The sequence below is a fragment of the Sarcophilus harrisii genome, chromosome 4 (genome assembly GCF_902635505.1).
Source record: "Sarcophilus harrisii chromosome 4, mSarHar1.11, whole genome shotgun sequence".
Taxonomy (NCBI): domain Eukaryota; kingdom Metazoa; phylum Chordata; class Mammalia; order Dasyuromorphia; family Dasyuridae; genus Sarcophilus; species Sarcophilus harrisii.
In genome coordinates, this window is record NC_045429.1 from 226,043,331 (window position 1) to 226,070,418 (window position 27,088).

General features: G+C 35.5%; 1 protein-coding gene across 1 annotated transcript; it reads left to right on the plus strand.

Moving 5' to 3' along the window:
* The first annotated feature begins 675 nt into the window (after positions 1-675).
* On the plus strand, positions 676-7,693 carry TENT5A (terminal nucleotidyltransferase 5A). The gene is made up of 3 exons (XM_003769243.4): positions 676-1,125; positions 1,452-2,011; positions 3,075-7,693. Exons 2-3 carry the CDS (start codon positions 1,508-1,510, stop codon positions 3,852-3,854), a joined length of 1,284 nt encoding a protein of 427 aa, XP_003769291.1. The 5' UTR covers positions 676-1,125; positions 1,452-1,507; the 3' UTR covers positions 3,855-7,693.
* The last annotated feature ends 19,395 nt before the right edge of the window (positions 7,694-27,088 follow it).

Genomic DNA, 27,088 nt, shown 5'->3' on the forward strand with positions numbered 1-27,088 from the left:
TGCCAGAATCTCAAAAAGTATCTCTTGGGTATACTCACTGACATATATACTTGTTGCGGAAGCTGAATTTCAATTATTCCAAACTCTCATTGGAAATTGACCGGCTGTTCCTAGTTGTAGGAATTTAATCTAAATTAAGGGAGAAATTTAAATCACCCCTACACTCACACACACACACACACACAAATAAACAAACCAATCCACTCCAAAAACCAATTTAAATTTTATGAATAACCCCGCATTCATTCATATGCTTGTCTAAAATATTTTTAATAAAGGAAATTCATGGAACTTCCACTTGTTTAGTTGAGAAAAATTAATGAAGTGACAAGCAGCGACATCTTGCAAAATGAATTCTATTTTTTTCCAGGAAGTTTCAGTAGTTCAGAAGAGGCGATCCGATTTCAGTAGCCTACTTAAGATTTTCTTTTCTTTTTTCTAAGCTATTTTCACTGCTATTTCTTAATGAAAAGTAAGGTGGCGTAGGGGGAAAAAGGAAAAAAAAAAAAAAAAAAAAGAAGGGTGGTGTTTTCTCTCAAAAGATGGTTCTGGTCCTCTCGGTAGGGAGGGCAGAAGCAGTCTTCTATGTAAATGAGGTGGGCGGGAGAGCCAGAGCAGGGTCCGAAGACCGCTCTCTATGTAGATGAAGTGGGTGTGGCTAAAGTACAGCGACTCTGAGCCCCGGAAGCGCGGAGAAATCCCTTATAAAAAAGTACAGAAGACATTTCCCAAGCCATAACTGCTAAAGCTCTAGAGGCTGAAGCTTAGGAGGGACCGCAGCTGCAATAGCAGCAGCAGCAGCAGCCGCCCAGGACAGAGTAGCTCCGACGGCTGCTGTCCCAGGCTCCTAAAGGGGAGAGAGCGGCGCTTAAGAGGAAGTAGAGAGAAAAGATTAAAGATCTTGGGCACCCAGAAACCCACACTCTGCCAGCCAGACAGAGAACGAAGGGCACAGAAAGAACGAAAGAAGTTAATTAGCCAGAATTCAGGAAGAGAACCTCCTTTGCCCACCTCTGCACCTCCAACTACCCACGGCTCCTTCTCACTTTGTCCTAGGATTTCTCTCCTTGACGGTTGTGTTCACTCATTGAGCTCTTCAGAGCAGGAGGCTGCGACTGAGCCCAGGTGTGACAGAATTGGGACGGGAACACGGGATCAATCCCAAGTCATCCTTTTGCAGCTGAGACTACTCTTCATTTTGTAGTAGGCTGAGGGGCTTCTGGTCTCTGTATGAAGAAGAGTAGGGGTAGGGGTCGGGGTGAGATAGGAGAAGAGGTCCGGGTTTAGGCTAGGGGGGGTGGGGAAGCGAAAATCCTGTGCTTTTGAGTGAAAAACCATTCAGCAACTCCTCGGTTGGGATCTTCAGGCTGTCACGGGGCTCTGACTCCTCGCTGCCAGCCACCCGCATTCTGGTTCTAACTTATCTTCTCTTTTTCTTTCTTATCTCCTAGGACAGAACCTGGCATTTACTTGGCATTTCGCAACGGAGGGAAAACGGCTTTTTACCATGGCTGATGACGAAAGTGCCAAAATCACCCGCATCTGTACTGGTAGTGGCAGTGACTGGTGCGGTTGCAGCTGTAGCAACAGCAACTTCGGTGGGAATAACTGCTGTGTTAGCTGCTGTGAGAACCCCACCATGCATTGTAACGTCCTGAGCTGGGAGCAAGTGCAGCGACTCGACGACATCTTGAGTGAGACTATCCCCATCCATGGTCGGGGTAACTTTCCCACCCTGGAGATGCAGCCGCGTCAGATAGTGAAAGTAGTGAGGAGCCGCCTGGAGGAGAAACGCATTGGGGTCCGGGACGTGCGGTTAAACGGCTCTGCCGCTAGCCACGTCCTGCACCAAGACAGTGGCCTGGGCTACAAGGACCTGGACCTCATTTTCTGCGCGGATCTCCAAGGGGAAGAGGAGTTTCAGACTGTCAAGGACGTGGTTCTGGACTGCCTTTTGGATTTCTTACCAGAAGGAGTAAATAAGGAAAAGATTACGCCGCTGACTCTTAAGGTAAAGCCAGTCTTCCTAATGAATTGATTTGGAAAGGAAGTCGAGGATAAGAATGAAACTAAGTAGCGTTGCTTGATCTGGGAGTGGAGCTGGAAAAGTTATACTTGACTGATGGTTCTTTAGAGGGTCCCACCTCCCTTACCGGTCGTCTCCTATGTAGTGGTGTCATATAGTGTTATGTCTTAGTTTAAGTAACTTCCTAGTTTCCTTAATCCCTTTCGACTCCCCCTACTCCCCATCCCCCACCCCCACCAGAAGCTCAGTAAAGTGTAAGCAGCCTAGCGTTGATTTGGAGAATGAATTTTGGAATCTTCAGAGGTTGGTCGCTCACGTAATTTTAAGCATTTGTAAAAATGTGTCTAGTGCCCACATAGTAGGCGCTTTGTTTCTTTCCTTCGTTCTATGCATCCCCTCCTACCCCATTTTACTTTATTTTATTTTTTTAAAAAAGCCTTTCATGCATCACCTGAGAAACTTGGAACTAACTTAAGGAACTAAAAGGTAGTGATGTTTCGAAAGTCGTTTAATTTCTATAATTATTTAATTATTTAAATTTCTTTAGTCCTGTTAGCAATGAAATCCCAAGCTTGGTGACACTGGCTTGAAGAAGTAGGTCTGAGACAATAAATTGAGTGCTGTTGTATTGGAAAATATGAATCGTTTGTGGGCTCTGGATTCTGGAAGCCCGCATGCTTTAAGGCTTACAGAGTCGGCCTTTTTGGCAACATTTTTGCAAATTGGTTAAAATTGTGTGAGCAGTCAGCCTTCTCAAGATATCATTACTACCGGAACCTGTTAATTGTGAGCCGATTCTAAGAGGCACTTCAAACTACTACTTTTCTTCTTTTTTTCTGTCCCAGGTTGCAAAAGCCACATTTACCAAAGGGATGAGTTTGTTGTGGGGGAGGGGAACCTCCTGGAGGAAATACTGAAACCCCGTAGCTAGACTAGTGAGTTTGGGTAAAATGTGAAAGAAAGGAGCCAGCTGCTTCTAAGTTGTGAAAGGAGGTTGATTTAAATTAGTAGTCCTGTTCATTTGCTTGCTTTGTCTTTCATGTTTTAGGAAGCTTATGTGCAGAAAATGGTAAAAGTATGCAATGACTCAGACCGATGGAGTCTCATCTCCCTGTCAAACAACAGTGGCAAAAATGTGGAACTGAAATTTGTGGATTCCCTGCGGCGCCAGTTTGAGTTCAGTGTAGACTCTTTCCAAATCAAGTTAGACTCTCTCCTCCTCTTTTATGAATGCTCAGAGAATCCAATGACTGAAACTTTTCACCCCACTATAATTGGGGAGAGTGTCTATGGGGATTTCCAAGAAGCTTTTGATCACCTTTGCAACAAGGTCATTGCTACCAGAAATCCGGAAGAAATCAGAGGAGGAGGGCTTCTTAAATACTGTAATCTTTTGGTTAGGGGATTTAGGGCTGCTTCTGAAGCCGAAATTAAGTCCCTCCAGAGGTATATGTGTTCCAGATTTTTCATCGACTTCTCAGATATTGGTGAACAGCAGAGAAAATTGGAATCCTACTTGCAGAATCACTTTGTGGGATTGGAAGACCGCAAGTATGACTATCTCATGACCCTTCACGGTGTGGTGAATGAAAGTACCGTGTGTTTGATGGGACATGAGAGAAGACAGACTTTGAATCTCATTACCATGCTGGCTATCCGTGTGCTGGCTGAGCAAAATATTATTCCCAATGTGGCCAATGTCACCTGTTACTACCAGCCAGCTCCTTATGTAGCAGATGCTAACTTTAGCAATTACTATATTGCTCAGGTTCAACCAGTGTTCACCTGCCAGCAGCATACATACTCAACCTGGTTGCCCTGCAATTAAGGACCATTTGAAAAATGTCCAGTGGGAAAAGTTTTCCTAAGAATTTTTTTTTTTTTTAAGAGTGACCCTGTCTGTAGAATGGGGTGTGTTTTGTGCAATGATGATCTGCTCCAGTGTTCAAGCTTGATAAAGCTTGTTGGTATTTTAATAGACATGGGAGCATGATCTAGAAATGAACCAAAACAAAACAAAACAAAAAAAAAGAAAAAAAAAAAGAAAAAAAAATTGGATTCTACCCTGGAGCACACGAGGCCTGTCATTAAAAGCAACCGGCTTCTCCTGAATTAAAAAAGGGAAGGAGTGCTTGATGACAATATGGGTTTGCAGTATCTGCTCCCATAGCTTTGGCATAGACAAAGTTGGAAAGCTTTTTCTAGAATGGTATTTGAAAATGGGAGAATGTGAAAAAAAAACTTACCCAATTTGCTACTATATATTTTGGAGTTTAATTTAACAATGTAGAGGTATAATACAGAAAAAAAACTGATCTCAAGTATATTGGAATGTCTTTGGAGCTTGCAAACAAGATGTTGTCTGTGGAATGATCCCATAGAATGTATTGCTAGTTTGAATAGAATGCTCTAACTGAACAGTTTTCTCCAAATGAACAGTAGTAGATTGGTGTTATCATGAAAAACGGCAGACCTTACAATGATACAATTCATTATTTCCAGCTGAGTGCATAGTTCATGTTTTAAAAATATGAAAATGCAAACAAAAACAGCTGTATCAAAGAAAGTATGCTCAAGGACCAAAGAATTCCCAGACAAAATACCCAAGTAGAGAAAGGGTAGCATAATATTAAAAAATATATATTTGTATACACCAATATGAATCAAAGTGCCTGTTGCCTTCAGAAAATTTGAAGTAAAACAACACCATTTTGTGGTTTAACCATGTATTTTGTTTTATCAGGGACACAAGAAGAAAACAACCCAACATAAGCTTGTGAATTAATGGTGGAGGAAATGCCCTATTTTTCTTGGCAAATACTTGTATAAAGTTAATGTTATTGTCAGTGTGATGTTATAGTTGTGGTGTGTATGTGTGTATATTATGTGTGTATATATGTGTATGTGATATATGTATATATACACACAATACATTGAATATGGTCTAGGACAATGTAGCAATTAGGGAGTTTTAAATAAAGTATTGTGTATTTTCCAGTTTCCAGCAGGATATCATGAGACTTGAGCACATTGCAGTAATGAATTTATAACATATCCTAAATTTCTGAAGTAAATAACTCATTTGGAAGACGGTAAACAATATGATAGCAAGAACAGAGAAGACATGATTTAGTGATATCTCTGAGCCAGTCTGCCACAAGTAGAATATTTGATTAATGGTTCCCTCTTAATGTTGTATACTAGACTGTCATTTTGACAGTTCCCAACCCACAATTTCTTCTTGACTGAATACCTCTGCAATGTATAAATCAGTGAAATGTGGATCAAAGATAGGCTGTTTAATCCCTGACTGCTAAAAGGAGATTGTCTTAGTTGGTGATTGGAACATTACTTGTTTAATAGTTAAATTAATATTTTTACAGAATGCACTCTGCATTCCAGGACCACTAGAATTTAGTAAATGTGAAATGACCCTTTTGAGAGTGTTGCACAATGGCTTAAATTTATATTTGAAATATATAGATATATATAATATAAAATTTATAAATTCATGCAAACATGAAACATCTCTAATCTGGGTGTCACACTGCATTTAAATGTTCAGTACTGTACTTTAAATTAAATAACTTTGCATTAAAACAATTCACTTTTATTTCCTCTTTCCTAAGAGACCAATTAGTTCTACATTTGTAAAAAGATCATGTATTATAATTTCAGCTTAAAAGATACTTTCCTCCCTCTCTTTGAATGCCACCAAATTTTGGTCTCTTTAATGAAATAATTAAAAGCAAATATATAATACATTAAAAATATTTTTAAAATAACCATCAAAGAACAAAACAAACTCAAACCCTAGAGAAAAAAACATTTACTATGGCATTTCATACTAAAAGTTGACTAGAGCAGCAGTTTTAGCATTAAGGAAAATTAAAGGGGATCAAGGAAGAATCCGTCATCCTGTTGGCAGTGTATTTTAATGGTTTTGATTTGCTTTCTTGAAGTTAAGACATATATGACTGGGTACATTTATTTTTACTGCCTTTTGTACTCCTTTCTTTGAAGTTGTAACAGGAATCCGGTTTGTTTACTATAGCGCCTTCCCTGTGATTTCTGCAGGAACCATAAAGCTATTGCACTGCCATTCACTGTGTTTACTAGGGAGCCTCTTCTTACTTGCTCCCAACTTGGTTCCCATCTTGTCTTTTTCCCTTCTCTTTCTACCCATGTCTTCAAATTAATAGTGAAGAGACAAAGTTTGTTTCCCAGGGCTCATTCATTCTTCCATCTCCAGATCAAACCCAAGACTCACTTGTCAGAAATCTGCTCACATTAACCCTTGGGAGGATTTTCTAGGATAAAATCCTGGGAAGCCAGGGGAAATAGGAGCAGCTGGTGATTTGGGACATCCCTTCTTAGCACAACTATTTGCAAATGAGTCATTCACTATTTTAAAATATTTGGGGGTTTCGAAGAGATTCTCTGTGTGGCAGCCACAAATAGGCTGTTAATTTATGACATAGTCGATTTGTCTGGAGGAGCCTGATCTTAAAGTGTGTATATATATATATTTTTTCCTTTCACTTTTGTGTACTGCTTGATAAAATGTTGGTTGCATAGTTTTAAATGACAGTGTTTTGGCTTCAGGTCCTTTAGGCTGTACTTCAGACAACCTTCAGTCTTTGCATTTTGAATGATATAATTTATTTCTGTTGTGTATATACTATATTCCTATGCATATGTATCTGAACAAATGGTGGAATGTATGTATGTTTTTTCCCCTTTATGTAATTTGCTGCAAATGACTTTGGATATCCGGCTTCAGAAAGAGAACACCCCAAGCATACCAGAACTTAATAGGATCGTTGTCAATCTGGAACTCCAAGGGACCTCAGAGTCTATCTAGTTCATCCTTTTCAGGTTATAGCTGAGGGAATTGAGGTCCTTGACACACAGGATTTTGAACTCGGGTTCTCTGACATCAGAGCCTTTCCACTTAGAGTTGCTGGATCATGCTTGTGACTTATTCTCTTTTGCTTTAAATGATTTAGTCTGCCGAAGAGATTAATCTTCTGGAGTGTCTCTTCAGTGGGATTGGATAATAAGGAAAAAAATGAACATAAGAGACCATTTCCTGTTGAAAGTTTATTTTATTGGTAATAAACTCAGCTGCCTCAAGGATTTTACACAGAGGTTACATAGATATTTGTATATGAAGAGATTTTTTTTTTTCTCATAAAATTGAGATTTAGTACCTGAAAGTTTCAGTTAGATGAACTATTTTAATGTTGCCCTTAAATGTAATAGTTGAAGATTTTTGCCATTTTCAATTAAGCATGGCACATTTAGAGAACATCATACAATTTCTACCAGCCTTTTTTGTTAGGTTATATTGTTTGTTGCTTTACGATGCATCAATTCCTTTAAATACATAATTTGTAATGACTATTGTGGAATATTTTGTAAATGAAATGTATTCTGTTGAGAGCTCTCAGCAGCTCAAAAATAAGCTTTTTTTTTGTTTGTTTTTGGAGATGAAGTGTGTGGGATGAAACCAAAAGGAAAAAAAAAAGAAAGTGTAATTCCATATCCAGCACCTATTTCATTATACTCTTTTGATAAGGTTTCTTTTGAGTGCATCCCTTTCAGGGTGAAGGAAGGAAATCTTTGTATTGTTTTGCTATTGTAATAATGGCTTGCTAACAAAGTGAACAGTGAAAGTGAAAATTTCAAGATAGTTTGGCTACGTTGCTGCAGAATTTTGCAGTATGGAAGAGATTGTGTCGATGGGTTATCCCTCCAACCCCTACCCTATGCCTTCTCAGGGCATCCTGTTGCAACAAACTGACCCATGGATTGCTTTTTTGGAATATTTTGACAATAGGCTCTGTCACAGGCAGAAAGAAAGTTGATGTAAAACAGACTCAAGAACTGACATGTTTGCATAAGTGCTAGAGGGAACAGATTGTGAATTTTGTTTACAGCATCCAATATTTGGATTTTTTTTTTTTTTTGTAAATAAAAAGAAGTTATTTTTTTCTATTGATTGGTGTCTACTGTCTTCAGTGTCTGCACTGATTAAGAGCTGTTTCCTAATGAATACTAATGTACTTTTCATTAAAAAGGACAAGGACAGCATTTTTCTAAGAAGCACAGTATTCAGCAGCTTTCTGATTGGAGCACAATAAATTTAAAATGCCCTGCTTGCTGCCAGCTGATCTCTGACTGGCTCAGTCAGCTCCTAAAGAACCTAGCTAGGAGGTGCCAGAAATTCTTGGCTGGCTATTGACTCAGCAGTAAATGACTTTAAAATCAGGTCTGTTTTGAACTGGCAAAGGAGATCTCTGAGGCTCGATGTTCAGTCTTCCACACATTAAAAAGAGTGTGGGCCTATTTTTTTTTTTTTTTAATGAAGATAAGATTCATTTTTTATCTTGTATGCATTTAGTAGACCTTTTCTTGCAGGGTGTTTTAGGATCTTGGATTTAGAAATAAAAGGGACATTTAAAGTCATTTAGTCTATTCTCTTTCAAAAGTAAAAATAAAAAAAGGATGAAAAGATGATGAGTGGCCCAAGATTGGGAGTAAGTAGCAGAGCTGGGATTTGAATCCAGTTTCTCAAATTTTAAATCCATATCTCTTTTCTTGGATACCACTCAGATATAAATATTGAAAGTTTGTGAGACAAGTGTGTAGAGGATATAATGGAGAATGAGGGGATGCCTCATTTGGTGCCAAAAAGTGCCTCTTTGGTTGTCATAATATGAAGTGAGCTCAAATTTAGATACTTTGCAAGGATAGTTATTTTCCCTTAGGTTTACAAATGAACCAATTCTGACATTGATTTAGATTTTTCTGCAATATGTCCTATGGGACATATGTTATGACATAAGGAAGCTATTTTAACCCTATGATGATAGGTTACTCTATTTCCATAAAGAGTTAGGTTGAACATCAAAGATTCCTCTTCTTGCTCCCTTTTTTTCAAACATTTAGAAATTGCACTTCTATATCATTCTTTACAAAGATTGAATGAGAGAACTAGGTGACCTTAAACTAAAGAATTGCATTGTAAATGTTTTTTTCAATAATATAAAATAGAAATATATGCTATAAAATCTACATTGTAAAAGATAGCAATAATATCTTTTAAAAGATCATGGGATTTATAGCTGCAAGGGATCTTAGAGGTCATAGGATCATAGGCAGAGATGAAAAGGTTTTTCAGAGGCCATCTAGTACAGTAGTTCTTAACTTAGGGTTTATGAACTTTAAAAAAAATTGATAATTATGTCAATACTATTTGGTTTCCTTTGTAATTCTATGTATTTTATGCATTTTTGTTTTTCCTGAATTGTCCTCAGTTTCCTGAGTCACATCTGACTCTTTGTGACCCTATTTGAGGTTTTCTTGGAAAAAAATACTGGAGTAGTTTGTTATTTCCTTCTCCAGCTCACTTTACAGATGGGGAAATCAAGGCAAACAGAATTGAATCATTTGCCCAGGGTCACATGGCTAGCTGCCATATTTTATGCATATAAAAGCATTAAGCATTATTTTGAGAAGAGACTCCTAAGTATTTCCAGTGTGAAGTCCAAACACATTATTTCAAAGAGGACACTGAAGCCCACTGAATTTAAATAACTTGTCTAAACCACATAGGCAGTGCTAATTGGGATTGGAACCAAGATCCCCTGATTACAGGGGGACTTTCACTACTTTATACTGCCTTCTCAATTTTGTCCACCCTTCATCATTTTACAGATGAGGAAGCTGAAGCTCCCAGAGATTATAGTTTTGCAGTTGAGGTTTGAACATAAACCTTTTGATATTGATTATACTGGCTCATCCTGAAACCTATTTTACAGATGAAGAAACTGAGGTCCAGAGGAATGAAAAGATTAGATAATGTTCACTCACACATGTCATACACCCACACACTCTGATTCTAAATATGGTGTTCTCACCATAAAATGAAATTGAAACTTAAAGATGCTTTGATTTCATAGATTTAGAAGAAAAAAGAGGATAGAAGAAAAAAGAGGAGATGTTGTATGCAAACATATGTGTGCATACATATATACATCAGAGATAGATTACCAAACCTGAATTTGGGGAGATTTCATCTTCCTGAGTTCAAATGTGACCTCAGACACATTCTAGCTTTTCCATTCTGGCCAAGTCATTTAACCCTGTTTTCCTCATGTGTTGGAGAAGAAAATGGCAAATTACTCATATCTTTGCCAGTAAAATCTCAGATGAGGTCACAAAGAATCAGACATGCCTAACATGACTGAACACTAACAACAAGCCAGTTCTGTAGGTAGATAATTTTTAAAGTTAGTACTTCAGGAGCATACAGAGCAATAGAAAGTATATAGCTTAGTCCCTATCTTTCTAAGTCAAAAACCATTTATTGGGTTCTTACTAAATACAAATAGTGGGCTGAGTGATGGGGATACAAAAAAAGACAACAGTCCTTATCCTCAGAGGTAGCTAGATGGCACAGTGGATAGAGTGCTGAATCTGGAATCAGGAAGACCTGAATTAAAATTCAGTTTCAGTCACTTACTAGCTATATTACAACATTTAGCTGCCAGTTTCATCTGCAAAATGAGGATAATGCAATAGCACTTGTTCCTAGGGTTATTGTGAGAATTGAAGTAAATCTCTATGAAGTATTTAGCATAATGCCAGACACACAGTAAGTACTGAATAAATGCTTACTTTCTGTCTTTCTTAAGGAACTTATATTCTAATAAGGGGATCAAAATGTAAACACTTATGTGTTTCAAAATGTATATAGAGAATTTGGAGGGGTGTGCAAAATGAATATATACTTGTTCAATTGTGATCAACTATTTGTGATTTCATTTGGGATTTTCTTGGCAAAGATTCTGGAGTGGTTTGCCATTACTTTCTCCAGCTCATTTTACTGATAAGGAAACTAAAGCAAACAGGGTTAAATGACTTGCCCACAGTCACACAGCTAGTAAATGTCTGGTCAAATTTGAATTCAGGATGAGTTTTCCTGACTCCAAGCTTGGAATTCTACCATCGCGCCACAAACACTACAAATGGTTATAAATGTTCATGTGAAAAATTGTTCAGGAGGGAAGGAAGGATTATCTTCCTAGCTTGAGTGACAAGTACATATAGCCATGGCTCATTTTACACACACATTTATGAGAAGTTGCCTATAAGACAATTTTTTTTTAATCAAATGTTAAACACAACAAGAAAGCTTCTCACTTAAAGAAAACCCATGACAGCTCTTTGTGTGATGAATAATAATGATTTTATTTTTTCTATTTAAGAATTCCGTAGTTGTCACATCTTAGTTTCTTAAAATCACATAATATATATCTTCATAATCACACATCCCTTAGTCTACTATTTATACTCTTGCCTACTATTTGCCTTTTAGAGAGGACAGACCTGCAATGTTATCTAGTATAGCCCCTAGGTCCTACACTGGGATTTGAACCACGGTCTCTGAACATCCAGCTATTCTTTCCATTGTCCTCTGTAGTCCCAAATACCATATAAGAAAGGAAGATGTAGTAAGCTTTTTGCAGATGAGATTTGACCATTTTAAAAGTAGAAATTGCAGTTCCTTGCTCTGTAGGTCCAGTGCAAGATTTGTGTTTTCTTGCTTTGGGACACAATGCACCCTGCATTACAGGAATTTATGAGTATGGGGCTAAGTTATTTCAAACCTCAATAACGGAAAGTTCCCTTCAGGATTCCCTTCACAAACTATTGATTTTCCAGTACAGTGTGTACTTATCTCCTGTGCCAAGAGTTTGTGGCATCGTCTGGTCATGTAATCAAAAAACGGCTGAAACCTTATTCTCTTTTTCCCCTTCTTTTAGTAAAATTCAATATCTTTGGCTCTATAGGACACTGTGGATAATGCCATGTTATGTGTTAACACTGAATTATATATAATGCCATGGCAGATTTCACCATAATCTCTTCTGGAAAAGTCTGGTAAGAACAAAACAGAGTTTACATGTTCCTGTGTTGAATGTAGGAAGCCAAATAACTAGGAAAACATTGGATTTTAAAAGTTCATTACAGGGAAGAAGGAAAATCTGTCCTGGGTGCAAGACAGTGGAGTCAGTGGGTATACTTTATCAGATTTTTAACCACTTGGACATCATCTTTACAAATTTGATTATGAGCTCAAAAGCTTTCAAGACTGAGTCCCTTTTTGACTGAAGACTATTGATTCCATCAAGTATGGTTTACAGAATTAGGGACCTTGTGAACTCTATAAAATATTGTTAATTATACCTAATTACATTAATACACACCTAAAAATTTTAAGCTTAATTCAGCAAATATTTATTGTATGCTTCCTGAATACTTAACATTGTTCATGATATTCTTAGGGTACATTAAAAAATGAAAAAAAAAAAAACTATTCTTGCCCTCGAGATTTATAATCAATTTGCATGAGGTTCTTACCAATTAAACACTCCATTGAATATCCTTACCTTTCTGTAGTCCTAGGGAACTAAGACAAAGGAGAGTAAGCTTAACTAAGTAAGGGACAGAACTATAGCTAATGGGATACAATGTGGAGTAGTGGAAAGTGTGGTTACCTGAGAAACTTGGAATCTGAGTTCAAATTCTGAATGTGCTCCTTAACATACTGCTTGTTTGTCTTTGGATATATGACTAAACATCTCTTAGAATCAGTTTTCTCCTTTGTAGAAATAAAGGAATTGGATTTCACGACTCCTAAATTTATTCTTCTGGATACCTAGGTGACTCAGTAGATAGAGGGACAGCTCTATTGTTAGGAAGACCCATCTTCTTGAATTCAAGAAGGCTGTGTACTGGCTCTGTGACCCTATGCAAGTCATTTAATCCTGTTTGCCTCAGTTTCCTCATCTGTAAAATGATCTGAAGAAGAAAATGGCAAATCAGTCTAGTATTTTTGACAATAAAACCCCAAATGGGGTTATAAAGAATAGATATGGCTGAAAAATGATTGAATAACAACAGCAAAATAACCTTCTAGCTCAACTCTGTTTTGCTGGCAGATGCTAGAAGTTGTTTTTTTTTTTTTTTTTTTTTGCCATGAGGAAAGTGTAAAGGATTCTTTTGTGATTTTTGGGCAGAGATGGCCACAAAGAAAAAACCAATCTAACAATACTCATGTCCATGTGTATAAAATTTTTAGAAGGCCTACTAAATGAATCTTTTATGATTACAAGGCTGTTTTCCCTGACCCACTATTGCCCAATAATGTTTGTTGTAGCATTTTCCAACTGGAGATTTCTTATGTAACTATGACTGATTAGCTTTCATAGCAGAAATGACTATAATTTTAGTTATCTTCACCATCTTTATCAATCAACAAGCATTTTTTAAGTGCTTGCTCTGGGGTCAGACAATATGCTAAATGCTGGGAATACAAAGAATGTTAGGCTGAAACAGTACTTTCCCTATAAGAATTGACACAGTAAAATAGAAAGCATACCTATTACAATTTATATGTAAGATATGTAAAGAGTTAAATGGAAGTAATATTAGACGGAAAACATACAGTAAAGGAGACAGGTAAAGGTCTCTTGCAAAAGGTGAGGTTTGAGCCAAGTCTTGAGAGAAAATAGGGAATTCAGGAGGCAGGCATGAAGGACAGCTGGTAGAAAGGCATGGAATCTGGAAATGAAATGGAATAGCATTTATTATTTTCCTACTTGTAAAAAGAACATAAAATCTATTTTGCTAGCTCAATTGTTGGCATTTTTAACATTGAAATGATTTTGTTACAAATAATGAATAGACACTCTACTGGTGCAAGTGATCTTCATTCTTCCTACAAATTAAACTAGAAGTTGCAAACTATATGGTAGGATTCTTTCAGGTATTCCTAGAAAAAGTGAGAAAAGCAGTTAGTTGAGTTGCCTTTATTGTATACTCCAAGGAAACAGGAAACCCAATTTCCTGGGCTATCTGCTCTTTCTTTTCAATGCTCATGATGAACATAAGTATACAAACTATGATGGAGATATTTTCAATTCATGTATCAACATTTATGACAGAGAATGATGAAAATAGAGATATTCTATCAAAGAGCTGATAACATCTCTCTAAATCAAGTCATCCTAAACTAGGATGCAAAGATTAGAATTCCATTTCAAAGGTAGATACAAAATTTTAAGTGTGATACATATACTGGACAATACAATTCAGTACTAAGAAATGAATGAAGCCTGAAGGATGTTATGATAGGGCCAACTCTTTTTTTCTTTTCTTTTTTTTTTTTTTTTTTTTTTTTGATGTGTTTACTTGATGGCCATAGCTTCTTTGCCATAGCTTCCTGGTCTAGAAGAATAAAAAGTTCTGTCTATGATGTGTCTGGGCCTCTGAAATTTGATGAGTGCTCAAGATTATGTGAGTAGCCATATGTCAATGATTTACTGACTAGACACATTTCTAGGTGGACACATTTTGAGGGAGGAATGATCAGTGCTATGTCCAGAAAAACTGAGTGTGACATTATTTTTTCATATTCTTACTCAGTTAGGACTAAGTAAATCTTCTTTGTTAAATACTCATTGACTTGAATGTGCTTTATTTTGTCCCAGTATCAAAGTTGAACTAAGAAGGTACTGACATTAGAGCCATGTCTCCCATAAATGTAGAGTTCTAAAGAAGGTCATTGCTGTATATTATTGTTTCAAGAGTATAGCCACTAATGATAAAATATAGATATATGATCTTGCTGTATGCTATTATAGTAGCTTCAATCTGACCTATTTCAACAAGCTGTCAACTCTGAAAAAATGGAAAATGGATAGAAGTGAAGATGTTGACTTAGATTATTCTTCTTGGAGAAGTTCAATCGCCAATCCCAATATCAGCCCAAGTTGCCTAGAAACCACATCAGTCAGCAAATACGTGATATGTTATTATTTTAGCAAACATACATGATAACCAAGCTTTAGAGCACACGGTTACTTATAAATTTTTGTGAAAGATAATGTTATGAACATTATCTCCTCACAAAAGAACAAAAATCATATGGAAGAAAATAGAGACTATAAAGAATTTGACATATGGAAGAGAACATTTTTTGAATGACACTGCAGGAAAAGAAACAATGAAACATATTTCTATATTTCTATAGCATTTTTCTTATATTGACAGAATTGAGCTTTCCACAGCTGTACTCCAATATTGGATGCACAATTGGGTCTCAATAAAGAATATGCTATATGAGAAGGTGGCATTGGCAATTGAAAAGATAAAAGTCAGAAAGATCTCTGAACTTGATGTAATGCATTTGAAGGAAATTGGGTTTGGGGTTACTTTATTTCAGAGGAACTCAGAGATCATTTTTAGGCTGTCTTAAAAAGGGGAAGATCCCAAAAATATTTGGAAGGTTTTTTGTGGGGGACATGGAACAGAAGAAGGAACAAAAAGAGGCTAGTAGTTATTGATATTTGGCCATATTCATATTTTTGTGAATCCTCAGTATGCTATAGGCAAACATCAAAACAAGATGAGAAGAGAATAGGCATTCTTTCATCAGAAATCTTAGATAGCAGAATGTCTATAACCTAAAGATGTAAAACCTTTATCTCAACCATTTAAGAGGGAATGATTATAGCCTGGGTTTTTGGGGCAGAGCAACTGAGGTAGACCTTTATCTCATAAAACATTAAGAGTAAGAAGTGGTGAGAACTAAACCAGACTGATGGTCCCTTAACAAGGGGACATATGAAAGAGATGTAGTAGGCAAAGAATCATAGAGACTGAGCACTTATAAATATGCTCTTATTGAAGTATCTACCTTCAAAGTCATAGAGTTGATTGAGAAACATAGACTGAAAAGATCTTAGCCTAGCGTAGTGAAGGAATTAAAGATTCAGGATCAGTAAACAGACAGGTTCATATTTAAACTTTAGTTGGCACAATGAATAGAGCTCTGGTCCTAAAATCAGGAAGATGTAAATTCAAATCTAACTTCAGACTCTTAAAAAAAATTGTTTCATTTTTAATTTATGGAATAAAATAAGAGTTTTTGGAATATAGTATAATAAAAATGTTGTTTGCACATGAAACTGCAAATCTATTATGTACATCTTGCTATTCCTTTTAAATATATAATAGTTAACATATAAATTTCATTTTTCTTTATTTTCTTTCCTCCTTTCCCCCCCAGCCTTAGAGATGGCTGTCATTAGATACCATGAGACATAAATAGATGTGTGTACATATAACAAGATCATATATATGTATATATACATGCGCATGTATAATGTGTGCATTGTATGTAAAATCATTCTATATGTACTTTTATTAATCAATTCTCTGGAAGTTATGTCTTTTATAGCTAATTTGGGTATTTATAATAACAATGACTACTAAAAGTCATTCTTAAAACAATATTGCTATTACTGTACACAATTTTAGTTCTGCTCGTTTCACTCTTCATTATTTCATAAATTTTTCCATGTTTTTCTAAGATTGTTGAGCTCATCATTTCTTATATAGAATAATACTATTCCATAATTACCTATATTTTATCAGTCATTCAAAGTCAGTCAACAAATATTTGTTTAGGATCTACTATATGCCAGATATTGAATAAATTTCTTAAAAATTCAAGTGCAAAAAATACAACGATTCCTACTTGGATCAGTGAAAAACCTCTTTGTCTCTCTACAGATGCACAGAGCAATCTAATAGCAGTTATACAGAAATTAGAAGAAGCCATGTATGTTAGTAATTGTAGCTAATAGTTGGCATTTATATATTACTATAAAGTCTGTGAAACATTTTAATTATCCCTTATTTACTCCTTGTAACAACTTTGGAAGGTAAGTGTATTATCCCTATATTTGCAGAAGAGCAAACTATAGAAGGAAAACAAGGTCAAACAATTAATAAGTTCCCTAAATGAGGTTTGAATTCAGATTTTCCTGATTTCAAATCCAATGCTCTCTTCCCTTTTCTATTTCACTATTCATAATATGTTTCTCAGTCATATATATATATACACATATATGTGTATGCTATTATAGTAGCTTCAATATACACACATATATGTGTGTATGTATATATATATATATATATATACACACACATATATGTATATATGTATGCATGTATCCTTTTATTTTTTCCTTTCTTTTATATGTGCTTGAGGAAAATGTAAAAAAGGAGCAGCCAGGATTTTATGTTATTTTCATAATCTCTCACAGATACACAATTTACTAGAAAGCATAATGTATGCAAGCATGATGATTTTGTGTTTTTTTTTTTTAATGGTATTAACTCCTGCAAAGTTTTTTCTGTGTGTATTTGATCAAGTCTGACCACTCTTCCTTATTTGTTATAGGATCAAAGATTTAGAACTGGAAGGGACTTTAGAAACTATTTGAGGGAACTGAGGCCCAGGTTGTGACCAAGAATGCAACAATTACAAAGGTCAGATCTGCGATTTGAATCTAAACCCTCCAATTTGAATTCAATGCTTCTTCTCATACAACATAATGCTTCCTATGCCATCTTCTTCAATGCTTTTCCAGTTCCTCATATAGTATATCTGTAACTTTGTATTGAGTCCAAATGTGGTGGTTATATTCACCTAATTTAGTGTCCTAAAAGTCTTTGTTCAGTTTTAAGCTGTTAAGTTTTGGAAGCTTAAAACTGCATCAAAATTTTTGGGCACCTTCTAGATTAAATCATTACTGAAGTATTGGTAGAATTTTGTTCATTTAATTCTTTCTATTAATATAATCATTATCCTACCTCAGGTACCCATCATCTCTCAACCAAAGTATGAAAAACTCAGTTTTGTTTTCTATTTTAAGAATGTCTCCTCTCCATTCAATTCTCCACAAAACTATGGAAATTATCTTTCTAAAGCATAGATCTATGTCACTCATCTGCTAAGAAACCTTTAGTGGCTCCTTATTGACTTTAGATTAATATAAAAACTCTATTTTGATCTTAAAATATTTCAGAATCAGGTGCCAACATACCTCTTTATACTTATTTTGTATTATTCTCTTACTCCCTTCCTTCTCATCTTTATTCTAAAATTACTTAGCTTTCTTCAGGGATTAGCTTAGTTACTTCTTTCTATGGGATGCTTTTCTGAATCCCCAAAAAGTCAAAGACAGATCCAAGAATATATTAAAATATTCATAGCTATTTTCTATATAGTAAAGAACTAGAGACAAAGTGGGTTCCACCTGAATATCAAGAATAAAAGGATGGTATGTAAACATAATGAAGTATTATTATGCAGCAAGAAATGATGACTATAAGGAAATCAGAGAAACCTATGGCTATTTAGAGAAAATTATGCAGACTGAAATAAGCAGAGTTACCCCATAGCAAAATAAGGCCAAAATGGATACATGATTTGGGTGTAAAGGATGATACCATAAACAAATTAGGAAAACAGGGGATAATTTATCTATCAGATCTTTGGAGAAGGGAAGAACTTATAACCAAAGAAGAACTGGAGAACATGATGAAAGGCAAAATGGATAACCACTATAGCAAGAAAGTTCATAATGTTCTCATGAGTTATAAGTATCATCCTCCCATGTAGGAATGAAAACTGATAAAATTTATTAAATCCCTTATGATATCCCTTTCCTGATTATATCCTTTTGCTGCTCCTGAGTCCTATATTTGAAAATCAAATTTTCTATTCTGCTCTAATCTTTTCATCACAAATGCTTGAAAGTCCTCTACTTCATTGAATTTCCATATTTTCCCCTGAAGGATTATACTCAGTTTTATTGGATAGATGATTCTTGCTTATAATCCTAGCTCCCTTGCTCTCTGGAATGTCATATTCCAAGCCCTCCAGTCCTTTAATATAGAAGCTGCTAAATCTTGTGTTATTTTGACTGTGGCACCACTATTCTTGATTTTTTCCTTTCTTGATGCTTGTAATGTTATCTCCTTGACTTGGTAGTTTCAAAATTTAGCTACAGTTTTTCTGAGAATTTTCATCTTGTGATCTCTTTCAGGAAGTGATTGATGGATTCCTTCAGTTTCCATTTTATCCTCTGATTCTAGAATACCAAGACAAATTTCCTTGACAATTTCTTGAAAGATGATGTCTGTATACTTTAACATATTTAACATGTATTGTTCTACCTGCCATTTAGGGAAGGGGGTGGGAGGAAGGAGGGGACAAATTGGAACAGAAGGTTTTGCAAGGCTCAATACTGAAAAATTACCCATGCATATATTTTGTAAATAAAAAGCTATAATTAAAAAAAAAGAAGAAAGATGATGTCTCTATTTTTTTTTTTTTTTGATCATGGTTTTCAGGTAGAACACTAATTTTAAAATTATTTCTCTTGGATCTGTTTTCCAAGTCAGTTATTTTACCAATGAGACATTTCACTTTTTTTTCCCCATTCTTTTTGTTTTGCTTGATTGTTTATTTCTCATAAAGTCATCAGCTTCCATTTGCTCAATTCTAATTTTCAAGGAATTATTTTCCTCAGTGAACTTTTGTGCTTCCTTTCCCATTTGACCAATCTTGCTTTTTTAGGCATTCTTCTCCTCATTAGCTTTTTGTATTTCCTTTTGCTCCTTTCTCAGTTCTCTTCCCAATTTTTCCCCTATTTCTGATACTTAATTTTCAAAATCTCTTTTGAGCTCTTCCATGACCTGTGAGCCTCCCCCCATTAGGTTATCCCCACCCAGGTACCTCCCCCATTGTGTCGTTGTTCTTGTTACCTCATAAAAGACTTGCCCTCTGAGTACTTCAGGGCTGGACTAGATTATCATCTGAGACTGTCTAATCCAACTCCCTTATTACAGATAAGAACATCCAGGTAAACAGGATGCAAAGGAATTTGCTTAATCACCCAATTAAGTCACCACAGAACTCATACTAGAAGCTGGAAATTGATTGCAACTTTTTGCCACTATGATCTCTAAAAATCAATTAATATGGACGATTCTATTTTGCAGGTGTTTATCTCCAGTTTTTGGGTGGCTAAATATAGTGGAATTTGATTAGAGATAGTTATTTACAAAATGAACATTGGATCCATGGGTTGGCCTAAGGGCTGGAATGAGACTATCATCTCAAAGAGTCCAGTACTCAGAGGGCAAGCCTTTTATGGGAAAACAAGAAAAACGACACAATGGGTGAGGTACCTGGGTGGGGATAACCTAATGGGGGGAGGCCCCTAGGATGACACAATGGAGGGAGGTTACTAATATTCTAATGACATCTAAAAAGGATAAACCTTTATCCTGTCAAACATTAAGAAGGAATGTCTATAACCTAAAGATATAAAACCTTTATCTCAACCATTTAAGAGGGAATAATTATAGGGCAGCTAGGTGGTGCAGTGGCTAGAGCACCAGCCCTGAAAAGTCAGGAGGACCTGAGTTCAAATCTGATCTCAGACACTTAACACTTCCTAGCTGTGTGACCCTGGGCAAGTCACTTAACTCCAATTGCCTCAGCAAAAAAAAAAAAAAAAAAAAAAGAGGGAATGATTATAGCCTGGGGTTTTGGGGCAGAGCAACTGAGGTAGACCTTTATCTCATCAAACATTAAGAGGGAAAAGTTATAATCAGGCAGAATAACTAAATAGGACAATTGGAGAAATTGGGTCATGACATTAAAATAAACTGGGTCCCAACATTAAAAGAGAACTTTGGTACAACACTTCCTCACTTTAAAATTCTCTAATTCTCTGAATTTTTTCCATAATGTCATGGAGAATTACCTTCACCAAGTTATTTCTTTCAGCTGGGATTAGTGGTCAGAACTTCTGGATCTTTGTTCAGCACTCCTTTTATGATATTATAAAATAGCTTTTAAGTTCATGAAATATCAAAAATTTCCCCAAGCAATTTAACTATAAACCTCATTCACATGGCTTTTTAATGCTGAACTATACTAATGAATTATTATTATCTCAAGGGCATTTGGGTAATTTATTGCAATGATCTATTGCAAAGGTCATTCAGACAAATGATGTATTTTTTCATATTTCTAAAGAAATGTACCTTCTAATTATTTTGATATTTCCATTGTTCTCAAAGGATTTGTGATGCCATTGATGTTACTACTTCGTCAAAAAAGTATAGATCATAATTCATCTGTACCTGTCTTCCTTCTCTGTCTTTCTCTTTTGTTTATACCTTCCCATAAATCTTCTATCTAATATGCTGGGAAACTCCCTACCAATGCAGGGTAACATCTTGGCTGCAATTTATAGTCTTAGAGAGTTTCATGGGACACTTAGAAGATAAATTACTTGTTTAGGGTCACATTGTATGTATCAGGGGTAGACTTCAAACTGGGTTCTTTACTCAGAGGTCAGCTCTTTCTACTATGTCATATTACCTCTCCTGAAATGATGTCTAAGTCATTCGAGAAGGAAGAAGTATATTTGCATCCCACTTGGGTGAAAATTGGTAGTCCATGTAATGCTACATGTGGTACTCTCTAGGTTCCCCTTTAGTATTAAACTTCCAACAGTATGACTTAGTCCTGGACTTTAGTGTTCACTTAATTAATGATTGCTGTCTGATGGCTGAATGAAGGAGCACTAGATTGAGAGTCAGACCTTAAGATAAGTCTTAGTTTTTCCAATAACTAGCTATGTGACTTTGGTTATGTCACTTAACTATTCTAGATCATAGAAACCTGATAAGTAAAATATTCAATTCTTAGTTATATTTTTAGCAATTAAGATAAATTTTCTTGCATAAATAAAGGCTTAAAAAAAAGTTGATGAGCTATTCTTTATTCAAACCCTGAACTTAAATTCTGACAAGGAAAACTTTAGTTAGTTTTAAGAGAAAAAAAAAATTTCCTATAGATTTTTGCTTACACCTATTGTTACTTCTGCAATAGGCAACAACCACATATTTCAGGAAATAATGTTCATTCCTTTTAAGGAACAATAAAATCTACTCCAATTCTTTTGTTTGCCTCTCCAAGAAGAACCTGCTTGTCAACCTTCCATTTGATTTCAACTTCCTTCTTTCTCAGGTTTGGTTTATAGTAGGAATGTAAAAAATAATATGATAGGTCTTCCAGGAATATGCCCACGCATTGTAATTAGATAATTCACATTTATCGATAACTTGAAAACTGATTCTTGGCATCCTTTACCATCTTTTCTATCATTTTGCCACCATAATTGTGGAAGCAGATGAATATCACACAGAATGAAGGCCTATTTTTTAATTTCACTATGTATCACCAATTGCTATGGCTTAAAAAAAAAATTCATCAGCAGGAAACCTTTCTCTCTGTAATTAAGAACACTAAGTATGTTGGTGATAAGGTCCTAGGTTACTTGGTGGCGTTAGCAAAGAGAGTTTGAATTTTTGATAAAATTACTCCCTGAGGCAAGCACGGAACCTTATAGTTCCATCCTGTATGGAGGTTGTGGGTAGTCTCACATTGCTGTGTCCAACCAGAAATCAGAGTTAAGGCAAACCCATGATTTTTTATTCCCTTATAAATCTATCTTTGGCTCAGCCATCTTTGCTGAATCCCTATTGGGTTGATAGCCCACCATTCTGCCTTGTGATCTTTCCCTACTCCTTCTATGGCATGTTCTGTGTCTCCATTTATTTTCACACCATTCCTTATGGCATCTTTCTCCTTATTACAGCTAAATAACTCCCTAGTTCACATATATATTTATTAGTTAGTGTGGTGATATAATGGTTCTCTAGTTCACATATTCAGTGATGATGTAATTGTAATAGGGTATTTAAACTGTGGACAAAGAATGAGAAAAAGACTGGTAGAGACTATAGACTGTCAAGATTCCTGGAGGAGACTGGGTCCGACTATGACATACACAGTCTGTGTAAGAGACAAGACTTTGGTAAAGTAAAGGTAAAGGCTTTGAACTCTATTCGTGTCCATTCTCGTAATGTCTATCTTGCTGAGACTAAGGCCCTTCCGGAGGACCTCCAGAAAAGTAACGATGACATTACACTCCTGGTTAATCGTGAGTTCTGTGTGGGACAGTGACCCTTACCTAAATTAAAATCAGAGACTCTCAAGGTAAAAAGCAAAAAGGATTACAATGTCTTGAGAAAGGGCAGCTCTCAAGGACAGTAGTATCAGTGTAGAAGTGCAAAGCACAAACTGCCAACACAGGATTATATACACTCTAATGTGGAAATCCCCACTCCCCTTTTGACCTCTTTACCCATTGGTTGGGAATGTTCACTCTTACATCCTAATGCGAAAATCTACTCAGAGAGTAAAATGTACCTAGAGACAAAGAATATTAGCCACCTTGATATCACAGACTTTTTCTGCTGACCTTTCAAGATACCTTCAGCCAGAAAATGTTCTACTCATCTTTTTGAATGTTCTGATGTTTAAAAAAAAACAAAAACAAAACATCACCCAAAGGAATTTGGAGTGGCCTGGGGGAAAGTTGGGTGAGCCCTTACCTTTACTCTATCATCTTGGTTCTGCCTTTCAAAATTTTTTTGCTTGAGGACCAAAATGTCTTCCCTAATAAAAAGATACCACACATCTTAATTATAGCTTTATTTAACATTCTCCTTCCATTAGGTAATTACTAATACCCTTCAAGGTTTTTTTTGTTTGTTTGTTTGTTTTGCTTCAATATCTTACAACCCTTTTCTCCTTCCTTTTCTGAACCAGGAAAGAATTAAGTACCAGTTGTTTGCTGAGTTTTTAAAGTAGCAGCGAACTGCTTTTCTATTTCCCTAAAATTCCTCAAGCTTTCAGGTCCTTCATTCACCCTGTTACCTTTCTAATTTTCTTTCTTATTCTGATCCAATGCTTTCATGCTTTCTTCTACTTGCTTTTAACATCTTCATAATGTGAATACATTTCCTTTCTTTCTCTATTCCATTCACCCATTCTTGCTTGTTTTTTTTTTTTTTTTTTAAGGTGAAAATACTATACTTTTATTCACATTTAGTCTCCATATTTCTCTCTCTGTATGCAGATGGCATTTTCCATCCCAAGTCTATTGGAATTGTTTTGAGTCATTGCATTGCTGAGAGGAGCCAAAATCATCATAGTTGATCACATAGAAATTGTTACTATGTACAATGTTCTCTTGTTTCTGCTCACTTCACTCAGCATCAGTTCATGTAAATCTTTCCTGGCTTTTCTGAAATCAGCCTGCTCATCATTTCTTATAGAACAATAATATTCCATCACATTCATATACTATAAGCTTTTTTAGCCATACCCCAGCTGATGGATATCCATTTGATTTCCTTTTTTTTTTTTTTTTTTTTTTTTTTTATTTAATAGCCTTCTATTTACAGGATATATACATGGGTAACTTTACAGCATTAACAACTGCCAAACCTCTTGTTCCAATTTTTCACCTCTTACCCCCCCCACCCCCTCCCCTAGATGGCAGGATGACCAGTAGATGTTAAATATATTAAAATATAGCTTAGATACACAATAAGTATACATGACCAAAACATTATTTTGCTGTACAAAAAGAATCAGGCTCTGAATTATTGTACAATTAGCTTGTGAAGGAAATCAAAAATGCATGTGTGCATAAATATAGGGATTGGGAATTTAATGTAATGGTTTTTAGTCATCTCCCAGAATTATTTTTCTGGGCATAGCTAGTTCAGTTCATTACTGCTCCATTAGAAATGATTTGGTTGATCTCGTTGCTGAGGATGGCTTGATCCATCAGAACTGGTCATCATCTAGTATTGTTGTTGAAGTATATAATGATCTCCTGGTCCTGCTCATTTCACTCAGCATCAGTTCGTGTAAGTCTCTCCAGGCCTTTCTGAAATCATCCTGTTGGTCATTTCTTACAGAACAGTAATATTCCATAATTTTCATATACCACAATTTATTCAGCCATTCTCCAACTGATGGACATACATTTCCTTTCTTTCTCTATTCCATTCACCCATTCTTGCAACAAGGATTGGGGATAGTTGGGCTTGGAGAAAGAAACTTTTCCTTCAAAATTTTCAATCTTATCTATTGATTTCTCAACCAATCTTTCTTGCTCTTAAACCACTTTTTTTTTTTTTTTTTGTATAGGGAAAAAGCAAGACCAACCTTAAGATTCAGAATATAGGTAATATTTAAATAATTTTGAACCAAATTTCACAAAATTTTTGACACATGTCCTTGGAGGGCTGACCAAAATGTTAATGCATAGCTCATACAATTTTTACAAATTACTCAATGTGCAATTTAGAAAGCAACATGGTAGTTTAAATATATTTCATCTAATTAGGAAATACAAACATGATTTCTTTAGGTAGAGAACTTTGTTTTAATACCCAATTTTTTACTTAAAATCAAATCAGATACAAATTCAAACTTCTAGTAACAATACTTCAATATCAATGCACACATATTTCTAAAAAATTATTTATAAATTTATCAAAAGTAATTCTAATCACATAATATTTAAATCTAAATACATACATTTAGGTCACATTTTTTGAAAGAAAATTCTTTTCCCTTAAAAATTTCACCATCCTAGATTCTCAAAATCTTTACAATAGTTTCTATCTCCTGTCCAAAATTTGTATTCTTTCCTAAATCCATGTGATAGGTATAGATAGGCTGAGGCCACATTCTTATGAGAGGTCTTCACTCAGTTTATCCCATTCAGTTCTAATAAGGAATTTGTTTTTTCCACTGTCAACTGTTATATTCTTTCTCAACTCGATTTCATATTTACTATTCTTGTTGTCTATTGTATCTCTTCTTTTTGTCTGTAATCCTTTCTAAATAAACCTATTCTTTTGCCAAAGAGAATGGCCATTAATTCTTCACATGACTGAACCCCAACATTTGGTGCTGAACCCCCAATATATCATTTGGAATTAGGAATTGCTCTCCTAAATAATATCATTAACACATCTAAAAGCTTCTATATGTTAGAGAACTTGTCAGAGCTTATACTGTATTGGTGTAGTCTTTGAGAACTTATATTCACCACCTCCATTACAATGAGGGTTTAAAGTACTTTAATTCAATAAATATTTATTAAGGCTTGCTTTGTGACAAGAGTTAGGCACTAGGGATGCAATTAATGGAAAGAAAGACAGTCCCTGCCCTCTAAAGTCAGAGACAACCTACAAATGAAAATAAGAAAGAGGGGAGAAGAGGATATCAGGGAGGTAACCAAGAGTTATTTTATTCTATAGATTTGAAACCAGGCAGGGTGGCAGATATAAAATGGAGTCCAGTTCTGCTCCTCTAAAAGAAGGCATTGGGAAATGATTGGTACCTACCCTCTAGCTCTCTAATCAGAAGGGAGAGGAGGAAGGTAACGTCAATCAAAACTTTAGATTAGAGGTGACCACCTTATCCTGGGAGGGACATCTGTTCTGTGGAATTGCAAGTAGAGAAGGCCCACCTACGCAGTAGAGATTGTTAATTCAAATCTTCTTAAACTGCAATATTCTCCCACTGTAATAAATTGTGCCCTGAACATTTCTTCAAAAATCTCCTTGTTTTTAATTTAGCACCATAGATTTGGAGCTGGCAAGGACTACAAATCTCACCTAATGTTATATTTCCATCTCCATTTTACCTTAGTTCTGATCCCACTGATGATATTTATTCCTCATTTGACTGTGAATGAGTTTTCTCTTTTCATCTTATCTTAACTAGATAACCATGAAGTTTCCTTCCAAGTGTATGCCCTGCCTATATAACAGAACTGGGATTTAAACCCAGTACCTCTGTTTACAAACATAGCACTTAAAAAACAATAACAACAACTATATTATGATGACTTCTAAAACTAATTTAAAATGTCTTGAATGTCATATTTATATAGACATTTAATATTAATTTTGTTGTGCCAAAGTTCCCTTTTTAATGTTGTGACTCAGTTTCTCTAATTGTCCTATTTAGTTATTCTGCCTCAGGTTATAATCTTTCCCTCTTAATGTTTGATGAGATAAAGGTTTTATATCTTTAGGTTATAGACATTCCTTCTTAATGTTTGATAAGATAAAGATTTATCCATTTTAGATGTCATTAGAATATCACTAATCTCCTTCCATTAGGTTATCCCCACCTAGGTACCTCCATTATGTCATTGTTTTTGTTATCCTATAAAAAGC